A 16,691-nucleotide genomic window follows, 5' to 3' on the forward strand; every position below is an offset into this window, starting at 1 on the left:
CAAGCTGCTCTGTTTGGTTGTAGCAGCCCTAGAAGAGGCACACAGCAGCCATATAAGGAGTGTTCCTCTGCACAGCACTGAAGAGAGGGGATTTGGTGGAAGAGAAACAAAACAGCAGAGTGCTCAGCCAGGCAGTGCACAGCTGAGCTGCAGAAAGGAGTTGCCTTCCTTGGTGCCTTGGGCAGTTTTAGCCTCCTATAGCCTGTTCTAGGAGGCGCTGGCCAAAAACAATATAGAGGGATATATGGATCTTGAATACCAGGAAGCAAGAAGGTTCTAGAGAAATTTTTTGAAAACGATAAAAACAAATTTTACCATTGCCTACAAGTAGCCTAACGTTTCACTCTAACAAGTGAGAAAGTTTCCTATTAAAATACAAGATGCTTGAAAAGAAACAGAAGGATCATATTAGAATTTAGCACACTACAGAGAGACAAATGTCATGCTCTCGCTAACATGTGCAAACTGAAACGATCTTTACTAAAGTAGAGAACGTATATGTGGTTCCTAGGGCCTAAGAGGGCAGAGCACAGGGAGACTGTGACCGGATGGATGTACCTGGAATCATTTTGGTCAATAGTTCGTGTTAAGGTGTGAATACAATCAAGGCTCCCGCAGCTGAACACCTGGTACCTAGCTGTGATTCGGTGTGGGGAGGCTGTGCAAGCTTTGGGACTGTGAGATATCCAGTAAAAGTAGTTCACCTTGGAAGATGTATCCCACTTGCCGTTTAAGTCCAGCTCTGATCTTCCAGCCCACAAAGTTACGAGACGCTCTACTAACTGCTCCTGATGCCATGAACCCTGCCGCGGTCCGATGCCCAGTTCAGTCACTGCGAGCCAAAAATACAGCCTTCCTCCCTAAATTTGCTTTTGCTAGGCATTTTGTTAAATCCATGAGAAAATAATAACTAATAATCGCAAGGATATAATTATAAATTGATAACAATCTATGGACTATTTCAAAACAGCTAGTGGGGAAGATGTTTGTAACTTCATAATACAAAGAAATGGTACATATTTCAGGTGATATTCAAGCTCGGCTCATCTCATGCCTTGTATACATGCATCAAAATGTCATGCTGCATTCCAGAAACATGTGTAGTTATTATGCATTAATTTAACATTAAAATATGTAGTTATAAGTTTATTTTATGTGTATGTGCCTGTATATATGTATGTGCATGTCTCTCTCTCTCTCTCTCTCTCTCTCTCTCTCTCTCTCTCTCTCTCTCTCTCTCTCTCTGTGTGTGTGTGTGTGTGTGTGTGTGTGTGTGTATGTGTGTGTGTGTGTGTTTATATGTCTATGTATGTACATGTGAAGATGGATTCCTGGGGAGGCCAGCAGAGGGCATAGGTTTACCTGGAGCAAAAATTACACGTAGTTGTAATCCATCCAATGTGGGCACTGGGAACCAAACTTTGGAAGAACAACAGCTGCTCTTCACTACTGAACCATATCTTCAGCCCCTAAAATCCATATTTAAAACAGGAACATGCCATGCCTAAAGGTCCTGAGAAAAGACATATGTGTGCTGTAACACCCAGAAAAGGTATTTGAAAGGTTCATAGAGACGATGATGTACTCATTCCCAGGGGGCAGGTGTGAACTCAATGGATCAGAGGCACATGCCATCACTATTGTTTTTCCAGCCTTGGTAGCACGAGGGTAACCTTCCAGACCCCAGTTTCCTGGTTTGTAAAGGAGTCATTCTCTGCTTCCCAGTCCTCCGTGAGAAGTAAATGAGAAGAGGAGCCCACACTCCACTGCCTTGGAATCCGTGGAGCTCAGTGCAAAAGGAGCCTCTGTCATTGTTAGTGACCGCACAGCCAACAGTCATGGGAAGCTGTGAACTATACAATTCCGTCAATTAAAAAAAATCACAAATGTGCACCGTGAGAAGGAAGAAATGTGACAGGAGTTTGAAAAGATGTGGTAAGTTTTTATAAGAAAATTATTGTTTCAAAAAGAGCACGTGTGCAATTAAAAGAGGAAATTGAAAGTTAAAAACCCATCAATTGCAGGCAAAACTTGCTTCGGGCAATGAGGAGAAACACCATGTGTACGTTTTATGCAAATAAGAGCAAGGAAGCTGCTGGTTCATTCCGGGTAAGTTAGTGAGGAAAAGACAAAACAGAGATAGGAGGCCTTTGGTTTGGGGATTGTTGGTGTTTGGCTTTTTGTTTGTTTGTTTTTGTTTCCTCCTACTCTCTCTATATAAGAAAAGTTTTCAAATCAGAAAACGTAAAATAGAACTGGAGGTATTGTGTGACTATAATCTCGGCACTTGGGAGAAGCTGAGACAAGAGGGGCTGCTCTGAGTTATAGGTCACTCTGGACTGGTAAATACCAGCCAGAGCTACACTGAGAGACCCAGTCTCAAAAACAAACAAATAAATTAATTGATTGATTAAAATAAAAGAGAAAGTAAGTGTTTATAAGCAGGAGTTGAAATTCAGATAAAAGAGGTTATAATGTCTTCCTGGAAAGTCGAAAGTCCCTTGTGTACAACTTCTAACTTACAGGCTGTCTCCAGGTTATTCTCAAGGAGAACAGACCCAGGATGACCTCAAGAAAGGCAGTAGCTAGTCATTAGTTAGTTTATGCCCATGATCATGGTGTGTGTGTGTGTGTGTGTGTGTGTGTGTGTGTGTGTGTGTGTGTGTATTTTGACCTATCCTCTAAGAGTCTTAGTCAAAATGATTTGAGCATATAGCCTATCAAACTACAGTTGCGTTACTTTAAAAAAAAAAGATAAAGAAGGAGAAGGAGAACAGAGAGAGAGAGAGAGAGAGAACATAGGTCAGCCAGGGGGAATACTGACAGTATGGAATGTACTCAATCTAAACAAAAGAAATATAGTAGAGGAAAACAGAATGGCAAAATTTTTAAAGGATTAGCAAAAAAAAGAAGGTGGAAGAGAAGTCCACCAAATATAAATGGCTTTCTTAATCATTCAAATAACAGGTGTCCTTCTGACTCATCTTTCTCCTATGACACTGATGTTTCCATTGGAAAATAAAGTACTAAGCGTGTGTGTCCTCTCTCTCTCTCTCTCTCTCTCTCTCTCTCTCTCTCTCTCTCTCTCTCTCACTGAGAATGCTCTCCAGTGCAGGAACTGTACTAGATGGTGTTCTTACAAACACAACGGAAGAAATACCTTCACTTTTGTAAATGAGACTTTGTTCAGTTTTGTAAATCAGACTTTCTTCAGTCCCGGCCTTCCTGCTCCAGCCATGCGAGCACCCAAGACAAGGGGAATCCTCCTGCCAAGGAATGCCAGCTGAGGCAGACTGTTCAGGTAAGACCTCACAAAGGAACGGTGTGAAATTTGCTTTAAACAAATTTCCAGGGTTGGGGAGATTGCTCAGTGGTTAAGTTCTTGGCACCCAAGCCCAGGGCCAAAGTTCATAAAACCAAAAACCCGTGTAAATGCCAGGTGGGCATGGCATTCCACCTCCAATTCTAGCCTCAGATCCCCAGAGGGGGATCCCCAGAGCAACATGGCTGGTGAGAGTAACAACACCAGGGATCTCTGAAGACGTTTCTGAGACACTGCGTCTATGAATATAGTGAAAGAGCAATGGTGGCTAAGCCCCCAAAATCAGCCTCTGTGGGCAAACATAAACAGTGCACCCACACACTGCAAAACTTGCGCCTATTCATGTGCACATACATTTACACATATGGACACACACACATATTCACAGATATATACACTCATACATTCACACACATATTCACACACATATTCACATATACATTATATAAATCCATACACACATATAACACATATACACACACCTCTAAATAGAGGGAAAAAAGGTTTCCTGTGGGGACAGTAAGATGACTCAGCTGGTAAAGGCACTTCGTATGCAAGCCTGCCCACCTGAGACAATCAGGCCCAGAACTTAACTAAAAGCACGAAATGAGAACCAACTCCACAAAACTGACCTCTGACCTCCACACTCACGCTGCAGCATATGTGCCCCCTCCCCAATAATAAAAAGTAAGATAACATTTAGGGAAAAAAATTTCAGAAGTAATTGAGGGGAGACTATGGGGGATTACCAAAGTAAGGAGAGCATCAGAGGTGAAGACTACAAGAGAGAGTTAGAGGGCAAGAGAAAATAACAAAAGCAATACACAGAAACAGGAGCCTGGATACAAGTGGCTCCAGGTCAGCCCACAGGCTGCAGTGCAGGTAACTTTGGGCTAATCGCTGAGACACTCTCACTGCAGTGAAAGATCGTCACCGGGCAAGACGTGTTCTTCCCCAAAACAAAAGGCTCTGACATCGATTCAACACGTGGATTATTTTGTCAGACTTACCTAAAAGGATGGGAATGTGTGAAGTTTTTTAATATTGCCTACTAAGGAATGGATGAAAACGGCGATGTTGGGGTTGGGGGTGAGGAAGGAAGAAGGGACAGCTGCCACGCCAGCCAGATCAGCCAAGTCAGTCCTGGCAATCGCTAAACGTGACAGATGCCATAGCCAGATCGCCTTTATATCCAGGAAAATGAAAAGAGGAACATGGTCACAGGGAGCTCGATTTCGCTAACTCAGAGGAACAGAGAACTTCCTGGCATCGTCTCTGGAGAACGTCGAGTGATTAATGGCACTGCACACATTGTCTTCTCACTAATCTAGCCTATGTTGCAATTGTACACATCTACCTAAGAAAAGCCATCCCGTGGACAAGCCCACAGCAAGGCCTTCTCCCAAAACAAGTACGGTCATTGCACTAAGAGGATGAACATAAAAAATTTTTTAATTTAATCTCAGTTTTACATGTTAAGCAGAGCAAATTATTATGGGTATAATTTTACTTTTAGTACCTTAATACCCTACATCCCATTTTTATGAGCACTCTTCTTTCCCAGCTCTTCAATAGATGCTATATTTGATTAGAAAATAGTTTATGTTTCTTTTCTACATTTTGTGAATGATGTGAGTTTAGAAAACTAAGTGTTATCTTTGATGTTTGCTCTTTGCTTTTTTTTAAAACTCTTTTCCTGAATTGTCTGTATTTGGGGGGCAGGGAGTGGTTAAGGAAATGTTATGTATCTCATGATACCCGAGATGTAGCAATCATGACACTTTAGACGTGTCAAGTTTTCTTAACAGGGTGATAAGACAGTCTACACGCCAAAGCGCAGCCATTCAAACAAGCCTGGAATCACACACGCTGTGCCACAAAGGCACCTAATTGAGCAGCTTTATAACCTCGCACGGAATTCCCTCGCCACCAATTTAGACAGAATTGCTTTTATTTTAGCAATGTTCTTTTAATTAAGTCCTAAACATCTAAAACATGGCAAATGTAAATATGTATTATAAATCCTTGACTGTGCGGATCGGTGAGCATCCGTGCGGCTTCCTGCCTTCGTGATAGGCTCTTTCTGTTTAAAAAAAAAAATCAGCCCAAATTGAGAGAAAAAGCTGAACGATGTGACAAATGTTAAACTTTGTAATGCCCTGCTCTGGGTACTGGCTAGCATCACTCCAGTGCACTGCCTCAGAGAGCTAAATTATGCTTCAATTTACCCAGTGGCTGTGACCCCCCTATCTCCTCTGCCATTTCCCTCACGCTTTATGTCATGCTGACAGAGGCTAGAATTTAGGGACCGATGGGATGTTGAGTCAAACATTAGAGCCATCATACCACAGCCTACAAAATAATGAACTCTGAAATTATAAGAGACAAATCGAGTTGTCCACATCCAGGGTAAATTCAAACAGGATCTCCAGAGACGTTTTGTTAATATTTTTATTTCTCCCCTGAGAACTTTGTATGTGTATACAAAGTGCTTCTTTGGTCTAACCTACCCCAATCACCCCACTCCAACCTATTCCCAGACTTCCAGAACCGCCACTCCATCCCAACTTCGTGTTGTTCTTTCTCTCCCGCTCCCCCCTCCTCCCTTCCCTTCTCCCCTTTCGTTTCTTAAGATGATCTTGAACTTTGAACACACTCAGACTTGCAGCCCTCTTAGCGTCACCACACCCAGCTCATCTTGTTAAATTCTAATCCTACGCAGCTCTCTGTCTGGCCTTTGGGGGTTGTTCCGGTTTTCTTTCTGTGGCTGTGATACAACTCTCGGATCACAAGCAGCTTCAGGGAGGAAACGGTTTATTTGGCTTACACTTCCAAATCTCAGCCCATTACCTTGGGGAAGTCAGGGCAGGGACTCAAACAAGAACCCACAGGCAGAAACCATGGAGGAGCACCTTTCAGCTGCCTCGCTCAAGCCTGAGCTTCCTTAGTCACCCATGGGATGGTGCCACCCACCCATAGTGGGCTGGGCCCTCCTTCACCAATCAGTAGTCAAGACCATCTCTCATGGACACGCCCACAGACCAACCCCATGGTGACATCCAATTAAAACTCTTCTCAGGTGATCCTAGGCTGTGTTGAGAGCTAAAGGTAACCTGGACAGTGGCTATTGGTTTCTTTCCATCCCATCAAGGAAACTGTACATATTCATGGAGATGTGTATGTTTGATGACACATATGTGTTGGGCAGTGTTCACATCAGGGTAAAATATCTACCTCCACACCCTGTTTTAAACTATACTGGAGATGACTGTGGTACCGACAGCAAGTGAACACCACCTTCTGTGTCCTAACACTACTTAATTTAAAATGACCCATCCTTAATCCCACCCTAAATGCTTTCCAACACACACACAAACACACACACACACACACACACACACACACAACACACACACACACACACACACACACACACACACACACACACACACACACTGAGGGCAAGGGGTGGGGTAATTTTATCTCAGCAACTCAAGTCCCTTAAAGACTTTTCCCAAATTTATGCCTTTCTTTTTCCTCTACTCCTAATGATCAAAAGATTTTATGTGACAAGTCTTCAGAACTATATGAATGTGTGTGTGTGTTTTATATCTGTGCATATTCCTGTCTGTCTGTGAGTGCGTGCGTGCATGTGTGTGTGTGTGTGTGTGTATCAGTGTGCAATCTTCTGAAGCAAAGCTATTAGCCTAGAAATGTAATTTTCTCAAATCCTCTAAGACTCCCTCTATTGTTCTGGTAAGTATTGGTTTATACTAACAGGAAGATCTGAGACCTCTGTCATGAGCCAAGAGACTCAACTGTCCCTCAAGTTCACCCAGGAATCTACCACACCCTGGCTTAATAGTTCTCAGTAGAGTTATTCAGAGGACATGTGAAGGCGACCTCTGTAAGTTACAACTGCTGAATCAAGTAAGAAAACAATAGCTCATCTAGTGATTATACAATAAATGTACTTTAGGAAGACTAGTGAATTTATATATTTACATTACTTCTAGACTATCATCAACCTATAATCCCATTTTTAGGCACCATAATTGCCAGTGGGAGAAATGATCATGGAAACAAATATGTGTCTTGTGATTTTAGAAGCATAGTATCTTGTTATAGACAAGCACTAATGAGAGGAACTTAATTTAAAAAAAAAAAGGAATTAGAGCTATAGATATGATACATAGTATGCCATTTTCTTTTGTGATTTAAAAACCTTCTAGATAAATCCCATCACTGCTCTATTAAATAATTATGCATTAAAAATTTTATAGTTACTAATTTTGAACTACTTAAAGTGTCAAATGTTTGCAGGCTTCACTCACTTTTCCAATTATTACATTGGAATGACTCATTAACTGTAACATAAACAGGCTCATTTTTACGTCCTGTTATGAGATTTCCCCAATTTCATTGTCAAAGTGCTGCTTTTCCATGAACAACGACAAAAAAAAAATCCTATTGGGAAGGGGCAAAAAGCCCAATATATATTCTCCTATTAAACAGCACATGAAGCTAGAAGGGAGATGCAGAATCAGTTACTTGCCCAGGCCATCAATTCTTGAACTATAGTTTTAGGTACCATGTATGTGAATACTTTTGTAAAAGACACGTTGGCCAAAAAGCTTCCAACTTTTGCAAGCTGACTGAGAAATAAAACCACCTTTCTCATGTAGTAGTAATAGATCTTTGTCTCTATCAACACCAGACCTTCGAACTAACTTGCTGACACATTGAGGAACCCCAAACTATAGACTAAAGACCACAAAACGGCTAGCCATGAAAGTCACAGGGCTATAAATGTACAGGTGCAAACCCAGAGGCACTCGGTTGAAACTGACACTCAGACCACAGCCACGTTGCTCACTGCAGAGGGTTTGAAAGCTGAAATCCGACATCAAAGTTGCCTCCCACCTCCTTCAAATTAACAAGATCCAATGATAGTACCTGACACCGCTCTCATTTCGAAATGTGCTCGGTGACTCACAGCACTGGCTGCTCTTGCAGAAGACATGGGTGGGGGGTTCAGGTCTCAGCATCTACACGGCAGCTCACTGCTGCCTGTAACGCCAGTTTCAGAGGATCTAGCACACTCATCTAGCCTCTGAAGGACCCGCACACGCGTGGTCCATGTGCACACTGACACACACAGGCACACAAAATGAAATTTCTTTTCACATTTAGCAATTCTATCTATTGTAACGCAGAGTTGCAAGTAAGCTATTACATCTGAAGACATTTTAAACTTCCTCTTTAAAACGCCAAAGTCTTCAAGTGGCCATGTTAAGTTCAAGAGTAAACTATTTGAATTTAAGATATTCTATTCACATTCACTGGTAGGTGTGTTTTCCTTAAAGGAAGATTTCACAATCATAGCAGGGTCTCCCATGGCCCCCTACTTTTATCGCTATGTAGTTTAAAGCATTTTTTCTGACTTCTTGGGGGGGGGGGGCGGGTGGGAGGTTCTAGGGGCAAAACCCTAGGTTCATGTCAGTCGACTGTTCTATCACTAAAACGTATCCCAGCCCTTGGATTTTTTTCAAACGGGCTTTCACTATGTAGCTGAGTCTGTACTAGAACTCATGACCCTCTGTCCCATCATCCCACGTGCTGGGATTGCAGGTGTGCCATCACATCCCACTGAGAGTTATTTTTCTCTTTAAGATGAGGAAAAGCCCAACCAACTATAGTGTCTGATGCCACAATTCAAGGAGTGTTCTGGAGATCTGTCCGTTAAAGATCTGTCTAAAGGGTTTTGCTTGGAAGAACCACTAATACAGTCACCTCTTCAGTCAGGGCTCACACTAGTAACAACAACCGCAAAGCACATTCTGCCTCGAGACTGCGGTGAGCTCGCAAAGCAGTTCTTATCTGAAACACATATTCTGTGAGGATCAATCCTTCTCCATCACTCTAATTAACAAGAAAACAGCAATAATCCCAGATACATATCAAATAAGTCAGTGATACCAAAATGTTTGAATCAATAAAAATGGAAAATAACAACCTATAAGCAATGGAGGGGAAATCAGATCAGAGCATGAAATTCTTTATTACTTCACCAGAAATAATAAGCTACCAATGTGAATATGCATCCTTGGGATTTGTGTAGCAATGTTGTCTTATCTTGCTCGTGTCTGCATTCTGCAGACTTTCAGTCAGTACAGAGAAATGGAAACGATTTTTTTTTTTTTAAGGATACTGAGCACGGGCATGATGGCGCACATCTGTAATCTCAGCTCTTGGAGGCAGGAGGATCTAGACTTCAAAGTCAGCGTGGGCTACCTGAGATTTTTCTCTCAAAACAAACACCAGGAAGAGTGAAGGGTCTCTTGGCTAATCCTGGGCTAACTGGCAAGTTAAAGGTCAAATGATTCATTAGCTGACAACATTAAAGGTCCAGTATTGATTGATCTGAGATAAAAAGAGATTCTCGTTCTAAACAGAAAAGCAGGCATTTGTGAAGGCAGGCTGACAATCTAATGCGAACGCACATTCGAAGCTTTGGACTACCGAGGTCACTATCCCTAAGTATCCCTGTCCAATAGACAGCTGTGAGTCAGCGGCCTCACTTCTTACAAAACTCATCCGAGGTGACACTTCAACAAGTTGTTTGGCTTAAGAAATGGCCCTCTGATGAGAAGCCAGAATCTTCATTTAAAGCTGAACTGTTAACAACGCTATTAGAAGCCAGGTGTTACAGTGCACACCTTTAATCCAGCGCTCAGGAATCAGAGGCAGGTGATTCTTCTCTGTGAGTTCCAGGCCACCTTGATCTACACAGTGAGTTCTAAGCCATCCAGATTATAAAGTGACTCCCTGTCTCAAAAATACAAATGACAAAACAAAACTAACATTTTGAGCCAAGGTGTCACGGCACATGCTTGTAATTCCAGGGCTTGGGAGCAGGTCCTGGCGTGTCAGGAGTTAAAGCCAAGGGCAATCTGGACTACATAAGACCCTGTCTCAAAATGAAAAATAAATAAATAAATGAATAAATTATAAAAGAAAAATAAAAAAGTTAACAAATAGCCATAGCCATTTTAATTACAATATAAAAATATTTTAATAGTGTGCCCCATCACATTTAACTTATTCTTTAAAATGCTATAATACAAATAAAATTAACATAATGATCAGTTTCTGGAAATCAAAAGTAAATACAATTCCAAATGGACAAGATATTTACATACAAATGAATTACGCTGGCATGAGGAGGTAGAAAGCACTTGCTTAATTATTGTGAATTCTCAGTGGGTTGTGCTTAAATGAAAATCTATTTTTCAATTTGCTCTAGAAAGTTTGCCAATTTGAGCGTTTTGGGGAAGTTGCTGAGTTACTTTCAAAGCAAGAACACTCATCAAACAGGAACATTTCCCTCACAAAAAACCAACTTGATTCCAAATCTAAGCTTCTGATTCATAGAGAGTAAAATGGCTTGCGCTCATGAACATGTGACGTAACAGCAGAATTTCATCCCGACTGCCTGGGGTGAAATTGCTCACAGGCTTTAGGAAACACTGAGTAGGAAGGCGATGACTGGAAGAGAAGAGGAGGGGGAAATGGGGAGGAGGGGAGTATGAAGGGGGATTGGGAAGAGAGGAGGGAGGGGGCTGCTATCAGGATATAAAATGGATGGATGAATGAATGAATGAATGAATGAATGGAAAGATGCCTCTTTAGCAACCAAAAGTACTGTGAAACTTTACTAACAAATGCAGATAGTGAATAGTTGTGGAAACAAGATTTATCAAAAATAGTCACTTAGGAGAAACAAATAGAGGAAACATGAAAGCGAAGGGTTTCCCGTCACACTGAGTGTGAGCGCCTCCTTCAGTACTTGCATGACTAATGACATAAGAACACCTTCATTAATTAATATAATCTGTGTTATGTTACATGACACACACCATACTTCAAACTTCGGTGGAGTTTTTCTACAGAGGACCGGATAGATAATACAGAAGAGTATGTAGATAAGCAAAAAATGAGAATTAAACCAATCCTAGCAGAATTTTACTAATTAAATTCAAGCTATGTTAATATTTAAATACAAATCTTGCTCATGCCATTACATAAGTGAGACACGTGATAAAACTTAAATTTCACACTGCCATTTTGTGCATAAAAAAAATTCTCTTTAAAATTTTTTTTCAGGTAAAGATGCAAAACCCACTGTGAGTTCATAGGTCATACAAACCACGGCGTGAGATCAAATTTGGCCCATGGACCATACTCTGCCAACACTGTGCTAAATATTGCAACCTCTTTCCAATGACCTTATGCAATTCTATCGATCTATTTTTGTTGAGAAAAAAAAAAGAGTCCATTGACTTACAGACTGACTCTAATTGTTTATATGTGATATGAATTCCAAAACTAGTTTCAGAAGACAATAACAATATTTGTTCCTTTAGTTAAGTAAGTTCCGGGTGTGATGTGGAAGCCATGTTTGGTCCCCACGTTGGCTTATAAGCTATGTTCGCCCTGTGAAAAGGGAGCGGAAATGATCTGGAGCAGATGCAGTGAGTGGTGAGAATGCAACCAAGGGGTGGAAGGAAGCAAGTGGTCCTCGGAGAGTGAGTCAGAAGCCTGTTCATCTTCACTTCCAAGGGCCAAGCACGGACGATCATAGTCGTGAGTACTTTGCTATTTATTATATTCTAGTTATTTCAATATTCTACTACAGAAGCCTATCCAAAGGAGGGAAGAGAACACAAACAGACTTCCAGAAAGAACTGAAAAACTGAACTTTAATAGCTTGAGGATCTGTCCAGCTGTGTCTGAGCTTGTGCCCAAGAGTGATCGGCCCCTCGGGCAGTTACTTGTCCCTAGGGCTGACCTGATCCTGTTTTCAGTACTTCCTTCCGGGTAGATATCAGACATAGCCCGAAGCAAAGAGAGAGCACGATCAGAAGCTAACGTCTAATTAAGCCATTAGTGAGCTATTTGGTGGGCATCAATTATTCTCAGAGTGGGGCTCAGTATGTCCTCCATCACATGATCTATAAGAATGATACCAAAAGCAAACCCCTCCCCAGCCTGATAGTTACACCCCATCCTTCTTATGGGGTGAGTTAACCCGCCGCCCCCCAACACTATCTTGATATTCAGAATTTGTGAATTCTTAACAAGTGTAAAATAAATCATTAATTTCTAGTACCTCTGTCTTAGAGGGAAGAAAAGAAACCATACAGAGCCAGGGTGCAGCCTCCCAAACAGCAAGCCCATGTGCGAGGACGCCTGTGCTGTGTTTGTGTGAAAACATGACTCAATGTAGTAACAAACTTATCTTGACCTAGACAAAGAGCAAAACCTTGGGGCTGCTTCACAGCTTGGAAATGTCGTATGGGACACCAAAAACAGAGACTGCAACCTACTCAATATATTTCTTCTTAACTACACAGGTCCTGACCAAAGTCACAAAGTGCTACTGGCACACGGGTTAGTACTCTACACTTACATACAAGTGTGTGTGTGTGTGTGTGTGTGTGTGTGTGTGTGTGTGTGTGTGTTCGCGCGCGCCCCATGCATATGAGTGAGGAAGGGAGGGGAAGAGAGGAGAGGGGAGGAGAGGAGAGAGAAAGTGGCTGTATTTGCATGGAATCTTTCTAATGCAAATTTTCCAGTTGATTAATTAGATCAATTAATATTCAAATTAGAGTTCACCTAATCCCAGGTTTACAGAGTCCCCTAGGCAAATGTTCTTATTGTTACCCAAAGGCTGACTCAGTGGATGACAGATTCTTCTCCTTGTGAGTCAGTTGTAAATAAAGAAGAAAGGTGTTTGCACTCACCCGAGAGACAGGCCTTTAATTTTCTTTTGCTTATGTTCAGTTCCCCCTGACTTTTCTCATGAGATTTCAGATTGACTCACTTCTTGTTAATATACAATCTGTTTCAGAAGATTTACTGGAGTTTGGATAAGACAACTTGGGGATGCGTGTGTTGGTTACAGTGGCCTGTACCTTGGTTAACTCACAACCCGTTCATAAATACTTAACGCATGCTCTGTGTTCCAAAACTGATAACTGATAACACCATTTCTATCCCAACCCAGCAACAAGTGGAGGCTGGCTTTTCCAAAAATGTAAAAAAGCAAGAAATGATATAAAAATTAGGAAATGAATTTTTGTGTCAACGTCTACATATCACATTGTCAAAATACCAGTAAGTAATTAGAGTCACCTTGGCAATCTGAAGCCATTGTATTATGAATTTTGACAGTTGAAGAAAAGGCAACTCTTGAACCGGTCTGCCAAGCAAGAATTCCAACTTTAATATTTAAGCGCTCCCGATCACTTCAATTCTGGGCTCTCCAAGCTTATCCGATGACTTCGTAGAGAAATCAAACCCCAATGGATACAGATCCAACATCAAAACTGCACCAGCGGGATGCCTAGGCAGAGCCAAGCAAACATGAGTGCTGGCCTCTCCTCCAAGCCCAGCTGCTCACTTTTCGTGCTAGATGTACTAAGAAAGAAACCTCTTTCATATGGATCTTCTGGTTACACTTTGCATCGGATTGCAAACAAGAAAACAAGCACCAACAGCTCACAGCCCAATTACTCATATTCACTACTGCAAATTGAACCACAGGCAATGCGTTGGGAAGACAAACTGGGTTAGGCCAGAGTGAAGCTCTGCCCAACCAGAGGGAAGGCGCCTGTGCTGCGCTTCACATCGCAACAGTGACCTCTAGCGCTCCCTCTCTGCTGAACCCCAGCAGCGGCAGGAGGAATTGCACCTTTGCCAAGGAACTGAGTACAGGTTGGGGTTGTGGTCCCTGTTTTTGACTGGCTTACAATGCTTGTCCAAGGCCATCATCCGCAGGATCCCTACGATTTGAGACTGAGTGAAATCATGCACCTTTTATTGATTTAATGAGATTCCCGCACACGTCTGACTTAAAATTGACGGGGGAACACAGGGCAGCCCTCTAGGAGTGAAGTTCTCTCCTTCACAGGGTGGCAGATAAATTATGACATCGGGTGAGCTCCTGCAGATGGAATCACAGAATCACAGAGTTGGGCTGGACAGTGAGATCCCGGTATTTTTCCCTCGTGAGGACTCTCCAGGTAAGTCAAAGGGGCTTAGCAGCAAAGAGAGTTAGCAGTTTCTTGCACCCTAAACCTCACCCTGGAGATTCAGCAGCGGCATCTATTCCAGAGCAGGCCTTGTAGCCCTTTCTTGGAATGTAAAGCAGATGAGAATTGTCTTTAAAAAAATCTAAGAAAGAAATTTTTTAAAGTTCCGTTTGCCAAGCTGTTTAGCATGCATCACGGAGAAGCAAATTCTCCCATTTCAAGGAATTTAAGCCAAATATAAACTTTTAAAACTTTTCCAGTCTCCAATAGCAAGCTGAGGAGAAGGAGTTGGCCAATGTGTTTTGGATGCTATTTAAATTAAGCAATGAGATTGTAACAAATGTTCCTTGAATCAATGAACTCAGCACCAAGACAATCAATCACAAATACACGAAGTTGAAAATTCAACCGCTAGAGAACACCGCTTGGGGGCGGGGGGGGGGGGAAGAGGGTGGCGGCGGTGGCATAGATGCCCTGCACATGTTCCTTTAAGGCAGGTGTAGGGATGGGTGCCCATCCAGGGGTGCTCTTCTCCCCGTGAGGACGCAGCTCTTCAATGCTGAGCTGTGCCTCTCCACCAGTTCCGTCTGCCCGTGAAGTCTGCAGTATGTTTCGGTTATTAGTCTGCATCATTTTAGAGACGCAGCCAGCTACTGATTCTAAATCGCAAACTTCAGAAAAATCTCAGCTAATGCAGCAGAATATCAAATCTGCCGGTTGTTTTGCTGTGAGACAAATAATTCCAACGAAATTCAACAACCTAAAGGAAGGCGCAAAGGAAGCTATACCAGGGCTAATCCCTGATTAAGATGCTAATTTAATGGTTTACTAGAAGTTGAGTATCCTCAATGAATATTCATAGAGAGTGAGATTCTGCTAGAAAGAAAAAAAAATCCGGGTAACATTTGGCATATTTTGACCAGACCAAAAGGGACCCAGTCATATTTGCACAGTTCTCCTATGATGCTTTTCCTAGCCCCGAAGCAATTCCAGTTAAAAAGATTAATCATAAAAAAAAAAAAAACAGAATCAAAGTTTTGCACGGAGCCCCCCTGCAAGTTTTAAATCATTTGCTGTGTACTTACATGAATTCCCAGCTTCCACTCTGTTCCAATTTTGAGTAGACAACAGAAGTAACATCTTGAGGACAGCTCCAGTGACAGATCCCATATTCATAATTTTTGAGCTCCCCAAAAGATCTCGAGTGGCTCTCAGGGCGCTGAAGATAGGTTCTCTTCTGTTCTTCACCCAGCACTGACTGGGTTTTCAGTATCTCTGGCTCTCTCTTTCCTCCCTCCCTCCCTCCTCTCATGAGCTCTCTCCTCCTTCTTTCCTCCCTCCTCTCTCTCTCCAGTCTCCTGTCTTCCCCCAACACCTCCCGCTCCTCTCTCTCTCTCTCTCTCTCTCTCTCTCTCTCTCTCTCTCTCTCTCTCTCTCTCTCTCTCTCTCTCTCTCTCTCTCTCTCTCTCTCTCCCTCCTATCCTTTCCCCCTCCCCTCCCCTCAGCAGCACTGGTCCCTCACTAAAAAGCAACCAGCCTCTGTCCTAACAAGCTTACACACTGCCACCGAGGCCACGCCCACTCCTCGCAGCGGTCTTAGAAATTGGCCTCAGCATCCTTCCTCCTCGAAAAAGCACAGCAGTGGCCAGCAGCGTCTGAGCTCCACAGCGGTTGCAGGTGATAGAAGCTGGACCCTGAGGCGCTGCCCGCTGCTCCTGGCCTCCTCGGGGCTCCCTCCCCTCCCCTCTATTCTCCAATAGGCCTTAACCCGTTTTGTGCCCACCCAGCCTTTGGGGTGGGGGAAGCGGCCAGGCGACGAAGCCTTCTGATTTTCCCGCAGGTCTTGTATTTGGCAGTGCCAACCAACATACCGAGCTATTTCCTGATTGCCCGGGAGTGTATCCAGGTAAAATTGCATTATGTTTCAAAACAAAAGCATAAAATAAGACAGAAATAACGAAGCAAGCGCCGGTGAATTGTAGCTAAAACTGTCCTCCGGGAAAACGCTTGCTGTTTTTCTCTGTTTCTATAAAAACTATCGCCTTGTGCTCTAGTGACAGTTTTTTATTACGGAAATTCCTCACATGGGAACAGACATTCCTGCTTGGCAGATATTTAAAAACCATCTGATAATAGTCTGCAAGAAATTAACATTTCTTTATTTAGTCGGTGCTTCAGGAATACAGTGAAGTGCTCTGGGTAGACTGAGCTTCATGAACTGATGCTTCTGTGAGTGGGCAGCATTCCACAACCATGTTCTTTAATAGTAATTC

General features: G+C 42.5%; 1 protein-coding gene across 2 annotated transcripts in view; it reads right to left on the reverse strand.

Annotated features, from left to right (window-relative positions):
- Positions 1 to 15,888, reverse strand: part of CNTNAP4 (contactin associated protein family member 4) — a 284,841-nt gene extending 268,953 nt beyond the window's left edge. Inside the window, exon 1 of one of the 2 annotated variants that reach the window (XM_084757092.1) lies at positions 15,504 to 15,888. In XM_084757092.1, coding sequence (XP_084613218.1) covers positions 15,504 to 15,594 — 91 coding nt within the window. In that variant the 5' untranslated portion in view covers positions 15,595 to 15,888. The remainder of the gene's footprint in view (positions 1 to 15,503) is intronic. The other variant, XM_084757091.1, reaches the window with a different exon arrangement.
- Positions 15,889 to 16,691: the final 803 nt, after the last annotated feature.

This window comes from Acomys minous, assembly GCF_964271855.1.
Source record: "Acomys minous genome assembly, chromosome: 14".
In the NCBI taxonomy this organism is placed as follows: Eukaryota; Metazoa; Chordata; class Mammalia; order Rodentia; family Muridae; genus Acomys; species Acomys minous.